This window comes from Adiantum capillus-veneris, chromosome 19 (genome assembly GCF_014529385.1).
Source record: "Adiantum capillus-veneris isolate H3 chromosome 19, ASM1452938v2, whole genome shotgun sequence".
Lineage (NCBI taxonomy): Eukaryota > Viridiplantae > Streptophyta > Polypodiopsida > Polypodiales > Pteridaceae > Adiantum > Adiantum capillus-veneris.
The window spans coordinates 25,894,342-25,922,050 of record NC_140949.1 but is presented as its reverse complement, the minus strand read 5'-3'; the positions used below and the strand labels follow the sequence as shown (position 1 = coordinate 25,922,050).

Below are 27,709 nucleotides of genomic sequence, written 5' to 3'. Positions count from 1 at the left end.
TGAATTGTTTTACAAAACCCTTCGCAAAAGCCGAATTAATTTCCATGTTGGTGGGGGGCTTCTGGTACACCCTGTAGTGCAACTGAAGTACTTGGTCATACATGTCGCCACGAATGATACTGCATTTGAAGCAATATTTGTTGCAATCCTTTGCCTCTCTGAATACACTGAACCACTCTAAATCTGTAATCTGCTCCCACTTCACCAATCTAGGGTTGTCACCGTCCTTGGAGAGGCCATGGACAACATTAAACTCTTCTGCTGTTTCACAAAACTTTTCCTGCAGTGGGATGTTCAGCTTGGGATCTTTCCATCGGTCTGCACATCACACAGGATTATAAGATTAAAACCTTACAAAACCCCACTAGAATAGGGCTGTCAAGTAATTTATACACAGGCAATTGCGCGGGCTCTCCTTAGATGAAATCATCTAAGCATGCACCTTGAATGCCTAAGGCAATGCACAAGCACCTGATTAGTGTGAGAGAATCCACAACTAGATTGCAGCCAGAGGCTACTGCAAAAACAAGCAGTAGATTGTTGATTGCAGCATATGCTTACCAACACAATTTTCTCATGCGTGAGAGAATTCACTAACAGATTAGTAGTCGGGGCATGCTGGAGAAATGTGTCATGATTTGCTCGATTTACAACTTCCAAATGTGGCCCCCTCATTGAAGAGAGAAGAGAGAGAGAGAGAGAGAGAGAGAGAGAGAGAGAGAGAGAGTACCTGAGTCATGCTTCCCCTTCCCTGCATGCATGTACTTTGACATTGGGGATCCGTGGGAATTATAAGCATTCAATCTTTTGCAGGGCGGAGGAGAATCAACAGAACCTTTTCCCCTCGACTTCCTTCTCGGCGGAGCAGTGTCAAGATTGCTGTCGAAGGTGGTTAGCTTCAGTGGTGAGCTATCCTCCACTTGGGCTGACTGCTGGCCTCTGACTGCAGAACTGCTTGCAGCTCGCAATCGCTTTCCTCCCTCTCTCTGACATGTGGCCCCTGCGTTGTGCTTCCCTCCATGCTTCATGACTACAGCACTACCTCAATGTAACGACTGAGCTTAACTGTTAGAGATTTTAAAAATATTACAATTCATTTTTTCAAAGTCCAAGTATTACACTTTGTATAGTTCATGATGGTGGCCCACACACTTGAAAAACAAGACTGTCCTATCCATGTGTTATGCTTATAATATGTGCTTGTTGGCATATGTTAACTAGCACAAAAAGCGCGACACATTAACATGCTTTCCCCCTTCACTGATAGTGTGCAACACTTGATGATTCACTTGTGCTTATCCTTTGTATTTACTCGCTTAGGAGAATACCCACAACATCGTCAAACTTAAGAGTATTTGTGCCAGAGATAAAATCACTTACAGCCATCAGAAGGTTGTCCCAACTATCCGGTAGAGACGATAGTATAAGGAGAGCTTGCACTTTGTCTTTAAAATTTATTTTCACCAATTGAAGTTTACTTATGTTGGTGTTAAAGTCATTTAGGTGTTCTGCAACTAAACCATTCTCTGCCATCTTTAGATTGAACAAGCGCTTCATGAGAAATACCTTATTGGATGCCGATGGTTTCTAGTAGAGACCGTCAAGTGACTTCATCCAGTTCTCCGTGGTTTTCATCTCCAAAACATTGAAGGACACCGTTGATGCCAAGCTTAGCGGGATTGTTCCCAGTGTCGATCAAGGAGAATTCATGCTTCATCTGCCATTGTTGCAGGCTTCTTTGCGAGGCCACCTACTAGTGGAAATAAAGGTTCCTTTGGTAGAGATAGTCTTCAATATTCATCTTCCAGTGTTGGTAGTTCTTGCCGTTGAACTTATCAATCTTAAGCTTCCCTTCCTCTGCCATTACTCCCACTCAATTCAAGGAATCCTTTCCTTGAGATACTTTATCTACAAGAAAACCTTGCTCTGATACCAAGGCAAGACTGGCCGTGAAAATTTTGGTTTCCGTTGAGTGATTTTCTTCACACACAATGGCTTCTCCTCATAACGGGGGCCTTACAAATGTGAGTTTTTAATACAAAAAATTACCAGGGATAAATTAGGCTCCATAGTTAACATCTCTACCTTTCATTCTTTCCTCTATCAATCAATGGAACAGGTATATGGGATGGCATGCACATTGTCCTACCCTCTTGGCAGTCTAAAATGGGATTCCCTTTACATCACCAACAAGCACTAGTTTATGTAAGCTTTGATGGCCCTTCTCCTCAATGAGTGAAGTTTTTTCCTGTGAGGCATTTTTAAAAGGATGTTGCCTTCTTGGTCTATGTAAAACTTTTGGGTTGCAATGCAATTACCTCCAACTATTCTTCCCATTTCTTTCATAAGGATGCTTGAAGGGAATCCTGTAGATGTTGATATTCTTGTAGCTTTAATACTCTACCTACATGCATTCCTCTTTTGGTGATCACTAAACACAATGATGATGTACTAGTCTTCCTTGCATGTAGGCTTTTGTTGCCTAGCACTCATGGTGATTATTCTATCCTACTACACGTTGTTTAATCTCTACCTAAACCTATACATAAGGACTACCATGTTTAAGTCTTGCATGTAATAAGGTGCTTGTTTTGTGCAAATTGGGATGGATCTGGAAATGGCTCTTTGCACATACCATGGCCGTGCTACTATATAAATGTGAGGTTATCCCTCACTTAGACTTGTGCTTTCTATTTTCAAGCTTTAAAATCAAGGGATTGGAGGTAAGTATAGTGATTGAGAAGAAATGTGAGGTATTAAATGATTGAAATAATTTGGCTTGTTGATTTGTGGTGTGGTGATTATTGTGGACTCTACTCTATTGGTACCATGAAAATTGTGAAAGCATCCTTTTCACAAGTCTACTCTTGATTCACTTAATGTTGGTTTTCTTTGGATTAAGAATTTTTGGCTGATGATTACTTGAGAATATCATAAGGAATTTTCTTTGCTTGAAATATTGAGGTTCCACGGAACTCATAATTTCATGGTTCCTTCTCATGACTTTAAATCACAAATTTGAATGTTATGGCCTAAAGGTGTTCTGCTTTTTATTTGCTTACCATATATGGATGGAAAGAGGATGATTACTATTCTCATGCTATTGTTTGACTAGGATAAATTTTGAGCTGATTTAGAGGATTGGGTGCCACCCTACTTATGGTGGTCATTCTATTGATGATGGTCATCCTACTAGTGATTACCATGGTTTCTGTAGTTTTTTAAGAATCGTATGGTTTGATGGTTTGTGCTTGTGGATACACTCTCATAGTCCTTGCCTTACTGATTGCACTTTTGGACTCTATTGGGATTTCTTTGACATTCAATTTTTTGAAAATCTTCTATACCTGGTTTTGTTTGAGCTATTTTGACCATGAACTTTTAGCATTGGCTATCTAAAAAGATTTTGTATTTCATATTAGAGTCTTGGTTTGAGCTTGGACTCTTTTGTTTCACTCACATTAAGGGGATAGTAAAGGTTTCTTATTCTTCTTCACTTATCCTTGCTTTGATGGACATGAGCCTTGAGCATAACTTGTATTCCTTATTTATTATTGTTTGCATTGATCCTAATTACAAATTTTGATAGAGTAGGAATGCTCTCCTACAAAGGACCCAATTAGTTACTTTTTTCCTCTCTAAATGGCTCTGATGTGATTGATTTGACTATGTCATGGCTCTAAAAAACTTATGGTTGTGTGATTTTGGACAATTCTTTCATGGCATTAGCTCTTGGACTTCTATTTTATGATGGTGTCTCGCTATTGCTTTAGTTAGGCATGAAATTGGAAATGGTGGTTATGTGTTGTCAGGCAGATTCACTGCTGCTAGCAAAGTGAAAACTAAGCCAATAAACAAGATGTCAACCAAGGATGGAGCTTGACCTGTAGGCAAAGGGAAGCAAATAGATGGGTGTCAATCATCAATTTGACCTTCTATGGACAATCACTAACATTGAAAACCAACTTAAATCACACTATGTATGCACAAAAGCTATCTTACCTATGACAGCTACACTCTCGAAAACAAGACCTAACGTTGTCAAATCATCACAAAAATCAAGAGACGAGCTCTACACACCTGAAGGACACTACCTTAAAGTCTTTAACCCAACTCTCTACTTGTAAACACTTGGTGCAAAAATCACGTATGAAGACATGCCAAAAATTACAGGTCACCAATTCTAAATGTGTTTAAGCATAATGTGTAGTTCTACTTGCCGTGAATGCAATGACATATAGCAATCTCTAATCGGATGCACGGTTAGAAAGAAAACTCACCTCGAAGCTCGTGGGAGAGCTCTTCGTGAAGAGACCAAAACCATGTGAGCTTGGCATTGGCATGTAGCTCTCGCCATTGCTAGCACCATGGTGAAGACACCTTTCCAATGTAAAATTCATAGCACGCGTAGAGAGTAGAAGAAGATCACTCACTCTCTCACACAAAACTCATGGCACACTTAGTTGAGCTTAAAAGTTGATTAATCCAAAAGTTGATCTTACGGTTACAAAAATTGGCTTTTCTACCTCAGCTTTGAAGGTTCTAACTTATCAGAATCATCTCCTACTTTCTACCATGGGTTCGGCTAATCCTCATATTTAGTATATTACAATCTGGAACTCAATCGAGTCTCAAAAAATAATTACATTGAGATTGACAGAATAAATAATACAAAATTGGGCTTTTCCCACGTTAAGTGGTTAACACTCTCCCCCTCCGCATCCATGTCGTCCCTAACATGAAGGGTCTTTTTCTTTTTGGCTCTTGTGTCCTGTTGTTGTAACAATCTTTTAGGCATTTGCCTCAATGGAACCCGTGAGACTTCAACAACTTTAAGTATGAATCTTATGTTGCCCAAGGTGACGTAGGGCTGAAAATTGTGCTGTCATAAGTGAAGAAGCCGATGTAGAAGGCTTCCGCAAAGGCTTGCATATGATATCTTGGCAAGAACATTAGCCTTTGGTAAAACAAGTGTAGAACCTCCGGGGATGGCTGCTTTGACAAGTCATATGCCATCCTGGTTACAGTGTCACCCGTCAATAGTAATGTGGAATCCATTGCTTTTGATGGGGCAAAGACTTTCAAGGCAAGCTAGGAGGATCTTGCATATTTTTTGGATCATCACGCACGTTAAGTCCAGAGAGTTAGTGAAATTCTTAATGGTGCCCTTTAGGGTTTTCACCATACACCTATTCTCTCTCCCTCCTTAGGTGGTTGCATTGATGGGTAGTTGAGCTAGGTAGGGTGTTTCTTTAGTAGCCTAGCATGGTTTCCCCAAGTGCATACACAAGGTATAGGGCAAAATAAAGTGTCATCCCTTATGTTCTTTGGGGCTTTCACCAAGTATTGCAAAAATCTTGGGTACTTGAGGAGCCACCATTTTCTCCATTTTGGTTGGGAATCCACTATCTTCTTGGTAGCCTTTGGGTCCTTGAGATCCCCTTCGTATACTGGCTCTCTTGCTTCTTCATCCAGTCTCTTCTTTATTGCCAAAATTTTATATTTCAGGAGAGGGTAGGGAAGAGATGGCTACAGCCACTCTTCCCTAAGTACATATGTGGCCATGCCTTGGACCCCTTCCAAGGCTGTTGTGTATTGTTTAATTAAAGTCTAGAGGTGTGGCTCCTCTTCTATTGTCAATGGTCGTTCTACTTCTCCTTGTGAGTGTATCTATTCTTCTAGGTGTTGTAGGTCTTATGCACCTTCGGGGATCTCCATGGGCTCACTTTGTGCATTGATGCCCAAGTTTCTAGGCCCTTGCTTTGTCTCTTGTGTTCTTGCCTCTTCTACTTCTTGTTGGAGCTCTAGCAATTGTTGTTGTCCAAGGCTATCCCTTCTTGTAGCCACCTCTGCTTGATACTGCTAATAGCTTTTGCAAATTCTCTAGCTGGAGTTTGAGTTATTTGTTTTCTTTTTGTAGATCTTGTTGACGGGCCATGAATCTGTCTTTAGGCTAGGGAACCTTCTGCCATATGCAGTCTTTGCCTTTGTTCTAGTTGTAATTCCCTTTGAAGTCTTGCAACCTGGGCCTTCAAAGCTTGTATAGCCTCGTTGTCTACTCTTGCACTTGCTCATGCAGCCCTTGGGGTTGCTCTAAGTCTTTGAATTGTCACATCTTGGAGATCTAACTTGGCTTTTAGCTCCATTACTTCATCTTTAGATGCCTACACCTCGTCTTCCCTCCTTTCCTTTTCTTCATGTAAACTCTTGACTTTGCCCGAGATCTCTGCCATATGTAGTGTAAGAGTATATGGTTTGCTCTCTGCATCCCTTAACGTTTTAATGAGAGTTTCAAGCTCTTGTTTTTCATCTCAGCTCTTTGATTTTCTATTTGTAGAGTCCTTGTGATGTTCTCACACTCTTCCTGCATATTGCCTTCCCTGGTGCATAGCATGCTATTTTCTTTGGCAAGTGTGAGAGACTGTGTTCTATTCTTGTTGAGTATTTGATGGGCGTCTCTCACATCTTTTTCATTTGCAGCTATTATGCTTCTTGTGGATGGCCTAGGGAATGGGCCAAAAAATGGAACTTGGCGTCCCATGCTTAGCAATACTCCTGTCGGAGGAGGTCTCCAAGGGTGCTCCATCGATCTCCATTGTTGTACAGGTGGAATATGTACTAACCCTGGTACTTCAGGTTCTCGTAACTGCACTGTTGGTGATCTTCCTTGTGTGTCTTGGGTGCTTTTCTTCAACCTTCTTTTTGTCTTTTGCAACCCGTGGTGGTATAGAGGTGGCATAGATAGCCATAGATGCATCCTCACATGAGTATCCAGCTTTGAGGAGGTCTTCATAGGTGCATCTATTGTCCTCCTCTTTCTCTTTTGGTGTTAGTTCAATGTAAGGACATAGGCCCTAAGGGCAAGGCCATCGACACGGCCGCACAATGTGTACGCTAGGGGGAGGCTATAAGATAGCACGATTGAGTGGAGACTAGCACATGTATTACCACCACCCTTTCACTGACCTTATCGAACCACCAAGCATTCCTCATGAGCCCGAAAAGATTTTGGATTCTCATGAGCTTCGCACCAAACATCATGTCAGACGACAGGTGCTAGTAAAATGGCTTGATAGACCTGAAGAAGGTTCTACATGGGAGAATATCTCCGCACTTTTCCTATGTTCGTTTTTGAGGATGAAAACGATTCTCCAAGGGGGGGGGGGGGGGGGGGGGGTAATGTTAGGACATGGGTCCTATGGGCAAGGCCACCGGCACGGCCGGACAGTGTGTACGCTAGGGGGAGGCTATAAGATAGCATGGTTGGGTGGAGACTAGCACACGCATTACCACCGCCCTTTCATTCAGCTTTAGATCTCTTCTTTGGTAAATCCTTCTATTGAGATATCGATGGTTTAGGGCTTGTCGATCGGTGGATGTGTGCAAGGGGAGATGTTGTTGGGGTTGCACTTCGTTCTTCGGTCTGGACATCTTCGATCTCTTTCTTCTCTTCTTGAACTTCAGGTTTCTCTTGTAATTTCTTCTTTATAGTTTGCACCTCGTCAGCGGGGCTCAAGATTTTGTTGTTCTATTACTCACTTTGTCTCATTGTATGTCCTGATAATGATCAAACTAATCTTCGAGGGGTCGAGAGGAGCTATCACCCACCTTTCTAGGATCTGGTACCCAATATTCTTTAAAGTCTCCCTTTAATGCCTTCTCTGCCTTGAATTGTTCTATAAGGCATTCCATTCAAGCGGCTTTTTGGCTAGCAGCCTCTTTCAGTCGCTCTTCTTTGATAATGGTTGTTTTCTCCTTTTTTTGATGGCTCCTCTTTTGTATCCTCCTACATGGTCTCGAGCTTTCACCTGAGCCGAGTAGAGACAGGTGGGGCTACTATCGCTAGAGTCTCTTCTTCAACATCCTCTTTCAATCTCAACCAGTCGTTTCTGTGTGGGCTGTTTTGGCCATTGTCCTCTTGCCCCACCAATGTACTTCAACTTATCTGTTCCCATTCCAACCACTTTCTCATGCAGATACTGGACAAAGTTTATACCTTTGGGCACACTGCTTCTTAGTGCCCATGTGATTGTGGTGGCTAATGCATGTGGTGGTGTGGTATAATTTTGCGGCCATTTTTTGCACACATGAAAATATTGGTTGTAAAGCTTGCAAATTTTTGCAATCCTTGGATCCTCAAGGTCCGTGAAGGTGGGATTTGTCTTCTTGTGAGCGTAGTTTACATGTACTAATGATAAATGTTTGTGCTCAAGTAAAGTAGCTTAGTCATACCACTCAAAATTGTGAGTATGGGAAAAAAAAAGTTCTATGCACATATAGTGTTTATGTTAACATAATCCTCGCCCTTGACCGACATGATTCTTGCTACTTCACTGCCGGTGAGCTAGTGGAGAAAGCAAAGTGTTCAATGCCCTTCTTCAAGAGTAATGTCATGTTGTCCCATATGTTCCAAGACCACCACATTGGGGTGATTTTATTGGTTGTGTCCTTGTAGTGCTTGCATAGCATATAAGGCCCTCATGCATGGCTAACAATTGGACAAACACATCTATCAACAACCAACCATTGTGGGCCACATTATGCTTAGAATGCATTCTTTTCAAGACTCTATATTTGTTTAAGGTGCCACAAGGATTGAAATGGGCGTTTAAACCCTCAAATTTTTGGTGTTGGGTTGTTGCCTCCCAAAGATACGTGGGTTCAATATTTTGTTTTATTGGGTAGCAAGTAATAAGGCTCTTCTTTGGCTTATTTTGCATATTATTCCCCCTTTAAAAAAATAACCTAGTTATAAGTTTTTCAATGATGCTAGCTAGTTACACAAGTTAGAGACACATTACAAGCCACCTTACAAGCCACTTCAACTTTAGTGGCATTTTCTAATCAATCAATAATACTGGAACTAATATAGACCACCCTTGGTTTATCAAGTGCACCTCTCACACCTTTGAGAAATCTACTACAGAGAGAGAATGTTGTCGTATAGGAATATGGTGATGCACCACACGCACTCACTAGCTTGCCCACGCATTCTCTTAAAAAATAAAAATAATATATATCAACAAACAATTATTACCAATCGACCTTATAACCACTTTGTGGTGCTTGGTTTTAAGTCCAGGTCACACTGGCTACTACTCTAGAGCTTGGGACATCGATAAAGCATTCAAACCTTCATATGCAGAGGAAATTACGGGGGGCACTCGGGACGCAAAGGACCCCTCAATTGGTGGATTTGATAAAGGCTTGGCAATAGTAATTGGCCAACAAAACGTGGGAGACTAAAGCAGCATCTCGGGGTTGAACATGGAGGAATTGAGAGGACGCAAGGCTCATATTGAAAAAGAATTCGCTAGGAGTGCATTGTCCTTGCGTAAAAGGTTGTTGGAAGAAGTTGAGGCCCCATTCGGGACTACAGAGGCTTCCAAGGGAGCTATTGTTGGAATTAGGGTTGCAAGAAAACACACACAGCTTGGAGAAGATGAAGGAAGTTCAAGGCACACAACAGAGAGTGTATTACTTAGTGTGCAATGGAAAGATAGATAGCCCTAGAATGAATGGGCATATATACAATGCACGGGGGGGAAAACCTACTAGTGAGGGAAAAAATGCCTCGGTGGTCTTAAATGTGTTCACACACATCACTACCACATGTATATGGTAACAAATCCCCCATGGAGTAATGCGGTCACACGAGAGCAGGCACATGAGTAAAGGGAAGTGTCATGCCCTGAGGACATGATCAATCCACAAAGGGGAGTAAGCCCAAAGAGTTGTGAAAAGCTTCGAACTTCTCACGAGACAATGCCTTTGTGAAAAGATCTACAAGGTTTTCCTACGTTGGCACATAAGCTAGGCTAGTTTCTCCTACTGAGAGACTCTCCCTGACATAGTGGTAATGCACCTCAATGTGCTTTGTGCAAGCATGAAAAACTAGGTTTCTCACAACTGGCAATGCACTCTGACTATCAGTGTAGATAGTGTTGGCAGTGTCTTGTCCAACACTTAAATCATCCATAAGGCGTTCGAGCCATACACACTCCACGGTAGCTGTGAATATTGTCTTGTACTCAGCCTCAGAACTAGAAGTGGCCACAGTGGGTTGCTTCTTGCTCAACCATGATATACATGAACTGCCAAGCATGAAACAAAAACCATTATGGGCACTCGCCTATCAAAACAACCAACCAATATGAGTCCAAAAAAGCATGTTAGTCTGGCGGCAATGATTCCTACGTGGGATAAAACAAGCCAAGATGTAAAGTGCCACTCAAGAAGGGCGTGCCAATGCTTAGACCCTGGGCAATGCATAAATTTGTTGACCTATGAGATGGAAAATTGCATATCCGACCACGTGTTGCATACATAAATGAGGGATCCAATGCAGTTTGGTAATGAGTGACATCAGTAGGATCACCAGCATCATGTAGACTTAACTTTAAACTTGTTTCCATGGGAGTGGAAATAGGTTTGCAATCCTCAAGTCCAAACTTTAAACTTGTTTCCATGGGAGTGGAAATAGGTTTGCAATCCTCAAGTCCAAACTTACATAGAAATGTCTCTATGTAACTTTTTTGACTGCTTAAATTGTATCCCAAGTAATGATGCAACAGTCCCAAATCTTTTATCCTGAAAGTAGCATTGAAATCAGCCTTAAATTCATCAATATGTGCCTCATTGGGACCAGTGATCAACAAATCATCCACATAAAGAACAACAATGAGAAGCACATCGCCCTCACGCTTGACATACAATGTGCTTTTTGTTGGACTGTTACGAAAGACTTGTTCGACCAGATGAGTGTCAGCCTTCGTATACCAAGCACGAGGATATTTCTTCAACCCATACAAAGCTTTCTTACCTTTATACACTTTGTCCTCTTGTCCTTTCTTGACAAAAACGTGAGGCTACTTTACATAAAATTCCTCAAATATGTCACCATTCAAGAAAGAAGTAATAATGTCTCATTGATGTACATCCCAACCAAATGAGCTGCCAATGCACATAAAAAACGAACAGTAGTCATACGACAAGTGGGAGCAAAATTTTCTTCATAATCTATGCCTTTTTGTTGTGCATATCCTTTTGCAACAAGTCGAGCCTTGTGGCGATCAACCTCACCATTTGGCTTGCGGTTCAACTTGTAAACCCACTTTGTACAATGGTATTTTTGCGAGGAGGCAAATCACATAAAGTCCATGTGTCATTTTCAATAAGTGCATCATATTTTGATTCCATGGCAGCCATCAAATGTTCTAAATTCTGTGCTTCATCAAATGATAGAGGTTACTCAACATCATGTAAGCTAGACACAACCAAAGCATAACAATCTGATGCATAAGATGCATGGAGATAGCCTGAACGAGTGGAACTAGACAAAGGTGCATCCAATTTAATGTCACGCAATGTATGCACCAGTCATTTTGGCATACCTCTAGCCTGCTCATTTTTAGCCCTTTCCTCATCAAGTATATCATGTACATCTACATCAGTAATAGGCTAGTCTGTAACATTTTTAGAAACCCCCATAGGCTGTACATTTGCCTCGTTGTAATTTATATTTAAACTTCTACCATTGAAAAGAGGCAACAAAGTGTTATAAATGTCATGTGAGCTTACATTAGTGTCTCTAGTACATGACAGCAAGGGCTGAACAAAATCTTCCACAAACCCTACATCCAGTGAAACCAAAATACACTTTGTTTGTGGATGATACAACCTGTAACCTTTAATTTCAGCACTATAACCAACAAAAATACATTTGACAGCCTATCATCCAATTTTCTGCACTGTGTGTGGCACCAAAGCATAGGCCAAACGGCCAAAAACACGCATGTGCTCAATAGAAGGCTTTCTATCATGCCATGCTTCATATGGAGTAATCGACTACAAAGCTTTCGTAGGACACCTGTTTAGTACATAAGTGGCACACATGATAGCCTCAAGCCAAAAAGAATGCGGCAAAGCTTGACTTTTGACCATACATCGTGCCATTTCCTTAAGTGACTTGTTTTTCCTCTCAGCAACACCAAGAGCAAAGATGGATGACTTATCCATATGCCGAAATAGAAAAACAAAGGTTGGAAATGTGTCGAAAGATGATTGAAACAACTCAATCCTTGATAGAAAATCCGCTTGGTAAACCTGCAAGTTGGCATGAAGTACCAACTCCAACCCCTATCAAACCAACTTTAGAGAAACAAGTAGACACGAAGGAGAGACTCACGACTGCCTCTGAGTCTAGGGGAGAGCCTATCATAGTGCCAAATACAACAGATGAGACAAGTGATGGGTTTAAGCCTAAAGCATTGGTAGAAATGGGTAAGGATTGTAACAGTCTAGATGACCTGTGGAAGCAAATCCGTGATGCCAATGAAGCTAACAGGGTGAGTTACCAAATGAATAGCACGAGAAAAGAGAAAAATGAGATCTTACCTCCTATTGAAGAATTTGAGGCAAGATCACCAATGAACTTTGATATGCATTCACAAGGGGGAGACCAGGGATCAATTAGTTCAGGGCACAGCCAACCAGACTCGCTAAAAACTCTACCCTCTTACCTAGGGGAGTATGAAGCCAAGTCTGAGGTGAGAGCAATCCCATCTCAAAGGCTTTCTTCTAATAGAGTGATGGATTCACAAGGGTTGATTGAGTTATTGTCCACCCTTGTGGCATGCACAATCACATTAGCCGAACTCGTGAGGTTACAACCAAACATGTGGACCAATGTAGGAAAATGCTTAGAAAAATGTGGAGTAAAAGACCCCACCTCGAAGCTTCAATAAGGGATCATAGAATTGGACAAGCCTCAACTAAACACAAGGCCAATACCTTTAAGAAAGGTTGGAGAATATTGCGAGGGAGAAGATGGAAACACCACACTACCAGTAGAATTCCAAGGAGTAGTTTTCAAAGCTATTCTTGACAGTGGAGCAGGAGTCGCTATCGCCACCAAGGAAATCTGGAAAAAATGGAGAAAACCGGCTTTGAGAGCTACCAGAATGAAATTGCAACTGGCAGATGGGTTCATAAAAAAGCCTCTAGGACTCTTAGAAAAAGTAATTTCCACCTCGTGCGGAATCGAGTACGAGCATACATTTGCAATAGTCGATTTCGACAAAAAGAAAAATTACGAGATCATCTTAGGAAGACCATTCATGAGACAATTAAAGATGGTCTAGGATTGGGGTTAAAACCACATATACCTTAGACATGGCGAGACTACAACCAAAATACACCTAAAAGGCCATAGTTACAAAGATGTGAACTAGACACCAGTGGAAGAGTTTGATTCAGCTACATTGGCAGGGTCTGAACTCCCAGCATGGTTAGGGCAAAAAAAAGAGTTATGGATGTGCGGAGCTTCACATTGTGGGAGCTTAAAAAGAGAGGAATGCGTCTTAGAAAGAGCTATTGAGGACAAGGATTATATTCCGGAACCTTTTCTCGAAGATGCCTTAGAACCTCTGGAATGGGAACACATACTAACAACATTGGATGTATGTACCATTACAGATAACCCAGCGACAAAATTTTGTGATAAGGACGGCTATGATGTGCTACCCTATTACATGATAAACCTTATACTAGGAGGAGATAAGATTGTAGAACCACTAGAACAAGAAGATTTTTATAACTCCTCTGAGCATCTGGAGGTAAATAACGATGCAGACAACGAGTGTTCAGACAGCTCAAGCGAGCCCGGGGAGAAAACAACGAATATCAAGTTCTATGATTTGCCAATCATCACCCTAGATGCCAGGAACGCTATAGGAAAAAACGAGCAGAAAACAAAATGACAGAGAACCCTATGCCCAGGATAAAAGATAAAACTCACTATCTAATGCTAGTCAAAGCAAAGTATTGTGTAAAAGACCAAATATCAGGCAGATTCTCAAAAGTTCGAAGGGAAAGAATGCAAGAGGAAATAAGACAAGTACGGAAGGCTAAAACAGAAACAAAATCAAAAAAATCAAAACAAGAAAAAACAAAAGACCCAGCATGGACCAAATTGGAGCGTAAAAAGAAATACCAAGAACTAAAATGATCATTACGAGAGGTATGGACGACTGAGGGAGAAAGTGATGGTAAGGAGAAGTCAGAAAAAGGAAACATGAATGTACCATCCCACTATCGAAAATTCACCATCCAAGACAGAAAAATCATAATGACACCACGAGTCAGGGAAAGGATAAACCAGGAATCTTATGACGGGCCGAAAAATGCAAAACAGATAGACCTCGCTGAGCCAGGCGAAAAGCCTCAGCAGGTCTACATCGCAACTGATTTAGAGCCTGAAGAAGAACTGCTAACACAACTTCTCAAGAAGTATAAAGATGTGTTTGCATGGTCCTACAAAGACCTCAAAGGAGTTGATCCATCGATATGCCAACATACAATTCCTTTGAAATCAAATGCCAAACCTAGCAAACAGCGTCCTTGCACATATAATGACACATTTTCTAAACGAATCAAAGAGGAGATTGACAAGCTGATGGATGCTGAATTCATCTATGAAATTGAACATACAGATTGGGTGTCACCCATTGTGGTTGTCCCCAAAAAGAACGGAAAACTGCGAGTATGTGTGAACCTCAAAAAAGTAATGCAGCCACCATAAGGGATAATTATCCCTTGCCAATCACAGAACATGTACTTGAGAGGGTGGCTGGGAAACGGGCTTATTCCTTTCTAGATGTGTTTTCAGGGTATAACCAACTGGCAATTGCAATAGAGGATCAACACAAAACAGCGTTTGCCATAGAATGGGGAATATATGCGTATCGAGTTATGCCTTTTGGCTTGACCAATGCCCTAGATACCTTTCAAAGGTTAATGACTCATGCGTTCAAAGAATACTCTTAGAAATATATATGGATGATCTTTGTGTACACTCTCTTCTACGAGAAGAACATATTGACCATTTACAAAAGGTATTTGAGAAATGCAGAACATATCGAATCTGTTTTAACCCGGAAAAGTATATTTTTATGGTTAGGCAAGGCCGCATCTTAGGACATATTGTCTCAAGAAATGGCATAACCACTGACTTAGAAAAAATCAAAGTCATAGTAGACTTGCACAGGCCTACTAATGCGAAACAAGTGCAATCCTTCATGGGACACTACGGATATTATTGAAGATTCATATATATGTATGCAGTCATTGCACAACCTCTGTATCGTTTGTTAGTCAGTTTCGACTGGACTGAAGAGTGTGAAACTTCATTCCAAAAGTTGAAGGAAAACCTTGTATCAGCACCTGTACTTAAAGAACCAGATTGGGGGGTGAAAGCATAGTTTGGTGGTACAAAAAAAGGACCTATATTGCTTCTACCTAGTTGGTACTTCTACATATGTCCACACTTTGGAGGGAACCTTTTTTTCATCTATGTTAAAGAATGGTAGGAGGGAAATTTGTATGATTTAAACTTTCTGTGAAAGAAAACGTGGGTGGGGCAATAAGTAATGGGAGTGGTGTTTTGAAACCGTGCCAAAAGTCCCATCACAGACTGCGTTTGTGAGTGGCGCAGTTGCTCAACACATTTTCCAGCTTCCGCCTTGCTCTCTTACTACATCGCCTTCTGCAAACCACTACAGTTACAGGTAACAAGCTCCCCGGCTACTCACAATCAGGAAGATGAGGACGCCAGCGAGGAAATCAGCAGCTAAAGAGTCACCGAACAATGGGAAAAAGAAGAAGAGGACAATGGATGCAAAATCCCCTCGGAACATCGACACCCCAAATACGAGGGCTAGCAAGGGGGCCTCCTTTGTGGAGAGGGAGAAACCTGTTGTGTCCATGGAGACTTCATTTAAGCCTGGGCCTCTTTTTGCCGATGATGAGACTCCACGGTCATCTACAACATCTAAAGGTAGGTGCTATGAGAGCTGTGCGTTTTCTGGTGATTTACCATTTTCTTTTCCATGCATGCAAGCTTCTGCATGTCTTTTATCTGATGAGGTCTGCATTTGATTTTTTTGCATGCAGTAAGTACATGTGCATGTTTGGGATCTTCTTAGGAATTTAGGGTTTAGGAAAGTTACAAAGTTACATGTATAAGCTGCTCTTTTGATTGCTAACTTGCATGCATGCAAGTGAAAAAATCAGTATATGTTGTGCATGAGCATAGCACAAAGTTGAAGCTCAGTAGAGATGTCAGCATAACCAAATTTGGTTAGTACCAAATTTGGTACTAACCATTACCAAATTTGATACTAACCACAACCAAAATTGGCTTTGTACACAACTGAATTTTACAATTGTCAGTTGAATGACATACATTCATTTCATTCCATGTGTTTTGTTTTCCACAACTGAAATGAGGCATATAATGAGGGAATGTCTTTACTTGCGTGTTGTTTCCACATCGCAGGAAAAAACAAGATGGAGGAGTACCCTATCTTGACAAAGTTCTGCTATACAGCACAAGAGCTTCTTGATGAGTATGGTTTGAGCATGGAGGGGGTGCTACCAAAGAATCTTACAGAAGATGACATCCCCGATGACCAGTGGCTCACTGTATTCAGGCATTCCAGCCAGAAGAAGACAAAGATTTACTTAAATCACGTGCAGCCACGGCTTCAGGATGAATGCAGGTTCTTGTTCCATAAGGTGTACCAAGCCCCACCATCATGTGGGGAGATCACTACAAAATTTGCCCGTTGTTTTGCATATGAGAAGTGTCATGCAGCCACAAAGGACCCTGCGGGCCATAGGGTTGCATGGGCCAGGTTTGGTGAGAGTGTACTCAACATGTGTTCCTCCCGACCAGGAGGCTTGGAAAAGAAGGTTGAGAATTGGAGAAAGGCAAACGGTGCGTCCCAAGGAGGCCACCCGTCAAATACCAAGAAGCCCCAACTTACGCCAGTCGGTAGTATGCCCCCTACACAGAAAGTCCCCCCACAGCGTCATGAGGAGAAGACACCTGATTATATTGCGGACCTTGAAGCTATGGTTGGGAGAGTCCCTCGGACATGTGTCGGGGTAGCCGATAGGCTGAAAGAGCTGACAATGTCTCTGAAGCAGAAGAAGGAAACACTCTTGAGGGCAGAGGGTTCCAATAAACTTGTCAAGCAGATTATGGACGACATCAAGGAATATGAGACCCAATTGGAAACACTGAGAGAGGCCAACACTGGCGATGACGCAGAAATCAATGTGATAGAAGATGATTTGTCTGCCAGTCGATACGGAATTAGTGAAGATACGTCATTGCTCGACAAGGAGATTCTAGAGCAACAGGTGCTAGTAGTTTTGAGAGTTTTTGGTAGAACTGTTTATGCTTGGTTTGGTTGGATTGGTAGTGTTAGGTACCTTTGGTAGAACTGTTAATGCTTAGTTTGGTGGGATTGGTAGTGTTAGGTACCTTTGATAGAACTGTTTATGCTTGGTTTGGTGGGATTGGTAGTATTAGGTACTCATGGTAGAACTGTTTTTATTCTAGGTAGTTTATGGTTTCCTTCTGTCTTATGGTTTGGTATTTCTGTTACTATGAAGAAGTTTTGGTACTTTAAGGTACTTTCTGAAAGTGCTGCAAAAGGTGTTATGGTAGTTTTATTCTGATAGCTAGTTTTGGTACTTTTAGGTACTATTTGAAAGTGCTGCAAAAGTGTAATTGGTAGTTTGATTTTGGTAATTTTGGTAGTTTTTGAAAGTGCTGCAAAAAGTTTTTCTTTGGTAGTCTTGGTTGTTTTGGTACTATTTGAAAGTTTGATTTTGGGAGTTTTGGTACTTTTAGGTACTATTTGAAAGTGCTGCAAAAAGTGGCTTCTGTAGTTTGATTTGGTAGTTTTGGTACTTTTAGGTACTATTTGAAAGTGCTGCAAAAAGTGGGTTTGGTAGTTCAATTTTGGTAGTTTTGGTACTTTTAGGTACTATTTGAAAGTGCTACAAAAAGCTTGTTTGGTAGTTTGATTTTGGTAGTTTTGGGTACTTTTAGGTACTATTTGAAAGTGCTGCAAAAATCTTCTTTGGTAGTTTGATTTTGGTAGTTTTGGGTACTTTTAGGTACTATTTGAGAGTGATGCAAAAATCTTGTTTGGTAGTTTGATTTTGGTAGTTTTGGTACTTTTAGGTACTATTTGAAAGTGCTTCAAAAAGTGGCTTTTGGTAGTTTGATTTTGGTAGTTTTGGTACTTTTAGGTACTATTTGAAAGTGCTGCAAAAAGTGTCTTTTGGTAGTTTTGATAAGGTTTGGGTAGTTTAGTTCTGCATTGAGGGTATTTATATGTTTTTGGTACTATATGATTCCCGAGTTTGGTAGTTTTTGGTAGTTTTGGTGGTTTTGGTAGTTTGGGTTCTGTTTCGTAGTACAGTACTTAGAAGTACCAGTCTCGGTATGACTTCTTGGTAGTTTTTGAAACTAATTGGGACCTCTGGTTGTCAACAGGCTGAGTATGACACTCTGGAGAAAAAATGGAAGGAAGGTCAAGAACATACCCTATTTGTGAAGGAGATGTTGTCTGATATCAGGCTTGGGAAGAGGTTCCTACTATATCCTAGGCCCCAGGTTAATGATTCGGTAAATGTGATCCCGGTGTTTGGTATGTGTGTTGCATGCGGTGAGCCCTTGGAGTGCGCACATATAGTCGGAACCTTCATGCTAGAGTGCCGACACCAATATCATCCCTTGTGCTTCAGTGCTCTGTTACAAAGCAGGGATCAGTGTGTCAAGCCGGGTTGTAATATGGTAATCTCTGATTTGGCAAAGTCCTGGTCCAGTGGGCTTCAAGTTGTCAAGAGTAAGTATGTGTGCATTTTTTAATACATATGCGCACTTGCAACTCAGTGAGGTTTTCATACAAGTTAGTATGTGATGTCTTTCTTTGTGTTTGCAGAGGAGCAGGATGTTGCAGTTGCTGACCAGCACGCCACAAAGTCGGCTGCAAGTGACGTGGATGAGGTGACAAGGGAGATCTCAGATGTTCTCCACGATCTGAAGCAAGGTAATTCTGTAGGGAAAGACAATGTGATGGGACAAAGATGTGAGGCAACAGGTGACAGCGAAAGTAAAAGTGAGGAGGAGGCCAGAGATGATAAAAAGACAGGTGACAGCGAAAGGAAAATTGAGGAGGAGGCCAGAGATGGTAAAAAGACCAAGGACAAGGAGGAAGGTAAAGTCCCTATTGTTGTGGAGCTGGATGCGGAGGAAAGCCAGGATGCTGCCAACACAAAGCTCGATGAAGCAACGACCAAGAAGGGAGAGGAAGAACCCACAAAGGGGGGTGTTGGGGAGGGGGTGGAAACCACAAAGGGGAGTGAAGGGGAGGTCAAAGAGGGGTCGGAAGGAAACAAAGATCGGAGGGAGGCCGAGGATGAGCAGGAAGAAGTACTTGCAAACGATACTGTTGTGGACAGCACCGACGGGGGCGTTGACTCTACTGCTGCCGATGCTATTTCGAAGCGGAGAGGTGATTCCCCTGATTCCGTGACCCTGCAGAAACTTTTTTGTTTGCAGAGAAAGAAGCGCAATCGCGCCCGTGATCAATTATCCCATGCATGCAAACTGTAGCCAGTGAGAATCTATTGTATTCCGCACTTTGTGCATTTTAGTGACTGAGTCAACTTGATTTTTTGGCCCTGAGCTTTATCTTTTCTCTCTATCTAGTTTTGTGTTGGTATGTTACCTTTCGTTACATTACTGTTTCAGTTGTCCTCACTATATGTGCATTACAATACCAAATTTGGTACTTTTTGGTACTGTTGAACTTGGGTGCATGTCTGTCCACTATTACAGTACCACTTTGGTACTTCTTGAACTTGCGATTTCGGATAGTCCTTATCACTTGTGCAATACAGTACCAAATTTGGTAGTTTTTGGACCAATTTTCTGTTTTAGATATGATGTTTGCACTGTGTATTTGTCCCCACTCATTATGTTTGTTGGTGTTGTAGTAAGTTGGTGGCTAGACGAGACACCGGCAAGCACATTGTTGCAACCTGATGTGGCTGCTAGAGGCGGGCGGATGATTGTGCTTGATCTTAATGGCGTGCTACTAACCAGCTGCAGCGAAATCCTTGAGGAACTTGAGTGCCTGCCAAAGGAGCACACGCCACGGGTAGTCCATCTCGGAGGGAATGTAATTTGTCTTGTAAGGCCGGATGCGGAGCAGTTCATCCTACGGCTTAAACAGAAAGCCAACCTAGTGTTGTGGTCCTGCTGTAAAAGGGAAAAACTGTTACACATGGTGAGCGCGTGCTTCCCAAACCATAGAAGGTAAAAATATTTTGCAGGTAAAGCATGCCCGCTTTGAATGTTGCAGGACATAAGTTTCGCATACCTCTTAACCTCGTTTTTTTTCATTAGCAGATATTCTCTCCCAAGAGGACTGTGAAATATGGCGGGCCCGTATGTCGGAGGTGCCGGTTGTGCCCAAACACATGGGCGATAAGCCCATTTTCCTGAAGAAGCTACGGACGTTGTGGGCAAGGCACCCGAAGTACGATGCCAGCAACACTATTCTTGTAGATGATTGTAGATACAAGTCTCTTAAAAATGACTATGAAAACTGTATGGCAATCCGATCATACGATCCCACGGTAGTAGGAACCGATTACCCGTTTTACTCGCTGGATTTTGTTTTGCCTTGGTTGCTCGGGTGGATAAGGGATCGGTACCCAACAACGTACACTCGCAAAAACCCAGTCTTTGACACTGAAGACGATATTTCTGGGTACATTACTGATTACTTCATACAGATGGAGGGGTACTCCTATAAATTTGATCCCCCGAGGTAGCAGATTTCCATAATCAGGTAAATAATGGAATTTTGTAACCCGATACTATACATAATGGAAAACCACTTCTCTTGTTCAGACTGTCTTGGTATCTTGATCTCTACTATTGAAACCCATGAATAATTCTGTTGAAACCTCTTGGAGCTAACCAGGTTGACCAACATTTTAATTTTTGAGGCAGATAGCATCTATGTTTGGCATACCTTTCATGTTATCAACGTAGTTATAGACATTGCTCAAGGTGGTCGTATCAAATACGAATAGACAAACTGAAAAATACCAAGAAATAAAGTAAACCATAAGTGATACAGCAAGTTCAAGGAGTACCAAATTGTACCAAATTTGGTACTGTAATAGTGGACAGGAGTGCACCCAAGTTCAACACAGTACCAAAAAGTACCAAATTTGGTACTATAATAGTGGACCGACGTGCACCCAAGTTCAACAGTACCAAAAAGTAGAGATATAGTGAGGACAACTGAAACAGTAATGTAATGAAAGGTAACATACCAACACAGAACCAGATAGAGCAATAAAGTAAACCATAAGTGATACAGCAAGTTCAAGCAGTTCCAATTTGGTACTGTAATAGTGGACAGATATGCACCCAAGTTCAACAGTACCAAACAGTACCAAATTTGGTATTGTAATAGTGGACAGAGAAGCACCCAAGTTCAACAGTACCAAAATGTACCAAATGCACATATAGTGAGGACAACTGAAACAGTAATGTAATGAAAGGTAACATACCAACACAGAACTAGATAGAGAGAACAGATAAAGCTCAGGGCCAAAAAATCAAGTTGACTCAGTCACTAAAAAGCACATAGTGCGGAATACACTTGGTACTGTTGACTACCAGATTTGGTACTATTGACTACCGGATTCAGTTGTTCAATCAGGGCTTCTCATTGCCCTCAAGTAACATGGACGCACCTTCGTCACTCTCATCATCATGATATGGCATGCTATTGTATATCCTCTCATATACTGTAGTAGACAACTTGTATTGTAAAATTTGACCTAGGGATCCTGCAATAGGCTCCATCGAGAAACGTATGGCCCTAACAAGATGTGAGTAGATCATTACCGGAGATGTGTGATCCAATAGCCGGTATGTATCAGCTTTTCCTTCAACTTGGCCATAAAAAAAGCCTTCAACAACCTTCCCTCCTCTAACAATTTTGTTATGCCACTTATCCTTTTGTGCTTTCACCGTTTGGTACAACACTTCTGTGCATTTGATAATGTAGAAGTCTTCGTTTGCCTCAGCTGCTTTTACTGCAAAATTATCCCCTATGGACAGCTTGCCACTTAACATTTCAGGGCATCCTTCATATAGTGGCAGGTTGGACACTTGGCTCATCGGAATCGATGTTGAATCTCCACCCTCCTCCTCGTCATCTGATTCGTCATCCCTAATTGTATCCCCGGACTCTGGCAAGGGTTTGATGCAAACATATTTCCATTCTTCAATGTGCATTCTGTTCATGCATCTTCTCCACAACCCACGCATACACGGATCACAAAAGCATGAAAGTGATCGAAAGCGTATGGCGGTGCGGTTGTCCTGTGAATAGCCATCAGCACAATGAAATGAGCGGGAGCCAACTATGCGCTCACAGTCCCATTGCAGATTGCGCTGCACTTCATTCGTGCCAATAAGCCAAAAGAATCTTTGCGTATTACACCTCTGAGACTGTTCTCTTGGCTGAAAAGTTGCTTTCAAAAAGTTGACAACATCGGCTGCACACTTCATACGCCAGCCATCTGGTTTCAATTCCTCATGCGTCAAAGTTCTCTTGATGACTGCCCCTGCCCCATCATGTTCACCTTTTCCATGGCCGGATGCAGAGAAGTTATGCATCATGTGCAAGCCTGTCATTTGATAGTACCTTGCCACAAAATAGTAAGGTCTACGGGCCTTGAATTGTCAAGCAGCACCATCTGACCAAACCCAATGTTGTTGCAGAGAACGTCCTCGTTCTTTCAGCCACTTGTCATGCAGCAAGAAACAATGTTGTACAAACAATGTGTCATGCTGCTTGTCATCCGATATGTAGAAGTGTAGCGTCTTCTGTGTACCACCTGCTGCATTTCTTAAATAAGTGATGTGCACAAGTATTGTGACTTGGGTAGACCACCAATGCATTGACTGAATTTCATTCTGAACTTTAAAGGAATAATTCTCCTCAAAGTCAATAACAGATACTACAACGTTGCTAGGAAAATTCTGCAAACAGTCCTTGAATTGTTGGGCTTGCCAGCGGAAGACAAAGTTGTGCCTGATGAAGCCTATCAGATGGGCTGAAAATAGGCTAAGAAAAGTCCCACTTTTCATCCGTTGCACAATCAAGTCCTTTCTCTTCTTCTCACTCCCACCTTCGTGAACCTGTCCTGTTCCAACCTCCATGAAAACCTTCACAGACACCTCCTTGCTATCCTCTGCTATCTCATCGGGACAAAATGTCAACCTCCGTACTCCACATTGTGAGCAGTCCCCCATCAAGCATTTCTTTGCATGGTATTCACAATTTGGAGGCTTTGGGCACATGCTGGATTACCACATAACGGTGATGTGCTGACACACTGCTTGGTTTGCAAAACATGTTCCTCTCTCATCACCTCTGCAACAAACGGAGCAAGTGCAAAGGTGACCTTTCCCGTGGTGCCCCAACTTGTTCTGCCGCATTTGATTAAGGGCCTCTTTGAAATAGAGCATCTGCACATGAACCACACAGCAGCAAGTATTTATGTCTTTCAACTTCCGTACAAAGTATGGCTTTAATGCCTCAAAGCATCTAAGAGACACTACCACTATTGGGTGAGCCTTCTTGAATCTTTGGTATAGCTCAACCTATGGCACAAAAACAAAACGATTCAGAAAAAAACCAACATCATGGTACTGGTAAAATTTCACTAATGCAGCAGTGCCAAAACTGGCTTTCGATGGTTCCAAATATGGTACTATAATAGTGGACAGACGTGCACCCAAGTTCAACAGTACCCAAAAGTACCAAATTTGGTACTATAATAGTGGACAGACGTGTACCCAAGTTCAACAATACCAAAAAGTTCCAAATATGGTACCGTAGATTTGGTACTTTTGGTACTCTAGATATTATTTGGTACTCTACATATAGGCTTTGGTACTATCAGAAATGTGGGGTACCGTGTAAATATACTTTGGTCCTATAGTGGTAGGCTTTAGTACTCTACAGATAGGATCTGGTACTCTTCAGAGAGGATTTGGTACTCTACAGATACTCTTTGGTGGTATCCGATGAGTTTGGTACTCTATATATAGGCTTTGGTACTATCAGAAGTGTGGGGTACCCTGTAAATAGACTTTGGTCCTATAGTGGTAGGCTTTGGTACTCTACAGATAGGATCTGGTACTCTTCAGAGTGGATTTGGTACTCTACAGATAGTCTTTGGTGGTATCCGATGAGTTTGGTACTCTGTAAATAGACTTTGGTTCTCTATACATAGGCATTGGTACTGGATAAATAGGTTTTGGTACTCTGTCGAGAGGATTTGAAACTCTATAGATAGGCTTTGGCACTCGATCGCTAGGATTTGGTACTCGATATACCGGATTTGGTACTCTACAGATCTGAGTTGGTACTCGATATACCGGATTTGGTACCCTACATATGTGCTTTGGTACTTTATAGATAGACTTTGGTACTCGATAGACAGTATTTGGTACTCTACATATAGGCTTTGGTACTATCAGAAGTGTGGGGTACCCAATAGACTTTGGTCCTATAGTGATAGTCTTTGGTACTCTACAGATAGAATTTGGTACTCTACAGAGAATATTTGGTACTCTACAGATAGTCTTTGGTGGTATCTGATGAGTTTGGTACTTTGTAAATAGTTTTTGGTTCTCTATACATAGGCATTGGTACAGGATAAATAGGTATTGGTACTCTATCGAGAGGGTTTGAAACTCTATGGATAGGCTTTGGCACTCGATAGCCAGGATTTTGTACTCGATATACCGGATTTGGTACTCTACAGATCTGCTTTGGTACTCCATACATATGCTTTGGTACTAGATACACCGGATTTGGTACTCTACAGATGTGCTTTGTTACTCCATAGATAGCCTTTGGTACTCGATAGACATGATTTGGTGCTCTACATATAGGCTTTCGTACTATCAGAAGTGTGGGGTACCCTGTAAATAGATCCTGGCCCTATAGTGATAGGATTTGGTACTCTATAGAGAGGCTTTGGTGGTATCCGTTGAGTTTGGTACTCTATAAATAGAATTTTGGTTCTCTATACATAGGCATTGGTACTCGATAATTAGGTTTTGGTACTCTATAGAGAGGGTTTTAAACTCTATGGATAGGCTTTGGCAGTCGATAGCTAGGATTTGGTACTTTATGGATATTCTTTGGTACTGTAAACACCCTCTGCCGTACAGCAGACTACCAAATTTGGTACTGTATGGACCAAATAAGCCTTAAGTAGCACCAAACAAGATGTACAATTACTAGAAGTTGTTGGTACCTGAGATTCGTCGAGTAGATGTATAGGATGTTTGACGACACTTTTCATTCCAATTCTCATCTTGCATATGTCTTTCTTGTTGGGTGAAACTCTGCTCTCTGATGTCCAAAAGGCATATACCAAATCTCTTGTTTCATTGGTAATAACGGTTCCTCGTGGCAATTGTCTCTCACAAGAACTCAATTGCAACACTTCATCTTCATCTTCATTCTCTAGCCGTGAGCTTGCTGCAGCTATATTCCTTCGATGGATCCCCAAGATACTAGCCATTCTGGATTGGTTTACTGATTGTGAGTTTGTACTATAGTTCAGAATCATTGCCAAAGAGCTTCTCTTTACAAAAAGTTCACTTGTTGAATGAGGGACCTTGATTTGAGTCAAAGTGTTGCGCACACCCGATAACAACAGTGTCTTCGACTTTGCTGAAATTTGATGGTTGCAGCAAGGAAAATGTTTGGTGGTCCAGGAGTTGCCGGAATATTTCCTTCTGCTCATTCTTTGCAATCCCTACTGTTTGCTTGCGCCAACATCGAGCCACCGCTGCACAAATGTTCTTTCTTGACCTGGCTTCCCGTAATCCAAGAGCAGACGTAGGATGTCTTTCCTTGCTTCTCTGTGCGCGTTTCTTTGCAGCCCAATAATCACGAAGAAAAGCCTGATTACCGGCTGGAATACTAGTGCTAATGGAATTAATGTGCATCTGCTGAACATTGCTTGGGCCACCTTGTACCTCGTCAAAAGAGAGGAACTATGCGTCACCTTCCATCTTGTCGACAGAGAGGAGCTGTGCATCACCTTCTACCTCGTTGAAAGAGAGGTCCTGAGCATCACCTTCTATGTCATCGAAAGAAAGGTTTTGAACATCACCAAGACAGTAATCTCCTGCGCTACTATCCATTTGCAGAGAGAGAGAGAGAGAGAGAGAGAGAGAGAGAGAGAGAACACATCAGTTCGGTGGCTATGGAGGCGGCAAGGAAGGCGAGAGGGTTCAAAACTGAGAGAGACACACAAGGAGAGGGATGTGCGAGGGAGAGGGAGAGGGGGAGAGAGAGAGAGAGAGAGAGAGAGAGAGAGAGAGAGAGAGAGAGAGAGAGAGAGAGAGAGAGAGAGAGAGAGAGGTGCTGGAGTGAAAGCTCCCAACCGTAACCCCACCCCCCGGCCCCGCCGTCACCCCCACCTCTTCTTAGGATTGCATGCTTCTAAAGTTAAAAAAACGTCCACTTAAAAAAGAAGTTTATTTGCCCTCCCCAATTCCAAAAAAATGCCCATGGTTTTTACACACAAGAATCACCAAGCATATGTTGTGTCAAGGACACTACTTTTTGTACCACCAAACCATGCTTTGACCCTGGGAAAAGATATTCCATGTTCACATTGATGCTTCTATATATGCAATTGGGAGTATTTTGGCTCAATCGGAAGACGGAACAATGGATTTCCCAGTTTGTTATGCAAGCCGACAGTTAAATAGCACAGAAAAGAACTACACAACCACTGAAAGAGAGGGGTTAGGAATGATTTATGCTGTAAAGAAATTTTGGCATTATTTGCTCGCAAACAAATTTGTATTCTTCACAGATCATCAAGCTCTTTTGTATCTGGTAAATAAACCATGCAATACTGGGAGAATTGTACGCTGGTTTATTATATTGCTAGAGTTTGATTTCACAATGGTAGTCAAAAAGGATAAAACTCATCTACGGGCGGATCATCTTTCGAGGCTGCAAAACTGGGAAGCTCCTGAAGGAGTAGATGATGACATACCTGATACGTATCTTTTCAATATTGAAATGATACCCAAATGGTCTCAGGAAATTGTTACTATTCTTTCCTTTGGAGGTAGATAAGGAAGACAGATCCAAACAACAAACAATTCGACAAACAACAAACTTCCATTTGATTGAAGGACGACTGTATCATCTAGGCTCATACCAAATTCTATGATTATGTATAAATTCGGAGGAATTTGAGTGTTATCTTGAAGAAGCACACGTCCAGGATTGTGCATTTCATTGTTCAACAATGAAAACACACCAGAGACTGAAACAATTACGGGTTTATTGGCCACTTATGTATGCTGACACACATGCTATATGTAGTGCCAAATGACCAGTGGATCACGCGACATTGTTTCAGGTAAACATTGCACTTGCATGGAGTCAATATATCATTGATTTCTTAACCACAAGGACATTTTTTGAAAACATAACAAAAGCACGGAAAAGGGCTATAGAGCTGGAGGCTCACGACTTTAATTTAATTGAGAATCAAATCTATAAGCGAGGAAAGAACAATCAACTTAGAATCTGTGCAAGTGAAAGTGAATACTTGCTGATTCTAGAACACGCACATGGAGGAATAAGTGGAGGCCATTTTTCAGGCGATAAGACGGAAAAAATTGTTAACCGCAGGAATATGGTGGCCTACATTGCATATGGATGCTGTATCGTCCACATTATCTTTGTCTTTAAGGCCGCAAATACTT

At 41.7% G+C, this 27,709-nt stretch overlaps 1 protein-coding gene across 1 annotated transcript; it reads left to right on the top strand.

Annotated features, from left to right (window-relative positions):
* The first annotated feature begins 18,418 nt into the window (after positions 1-18,418).
* Positions 18,419-19,474, top strand: LOC147433732 (uncharacterized). Its single transcript, XM_086490275.1, has 2 exons — positions 18,419-18,704; positions 18,801-19,474. The coding sequence occupies exons 1-2, from the start codon at positions 18,419-18,421 to the stop codon at positions 19,472-19,474; spliced, it is 960 nt and encodes a 319-aa protein (XP_086346401.1).
* The last annotated feature ends 8,235 nt before the right edge of the window (positions 19,475-27,709 follow it).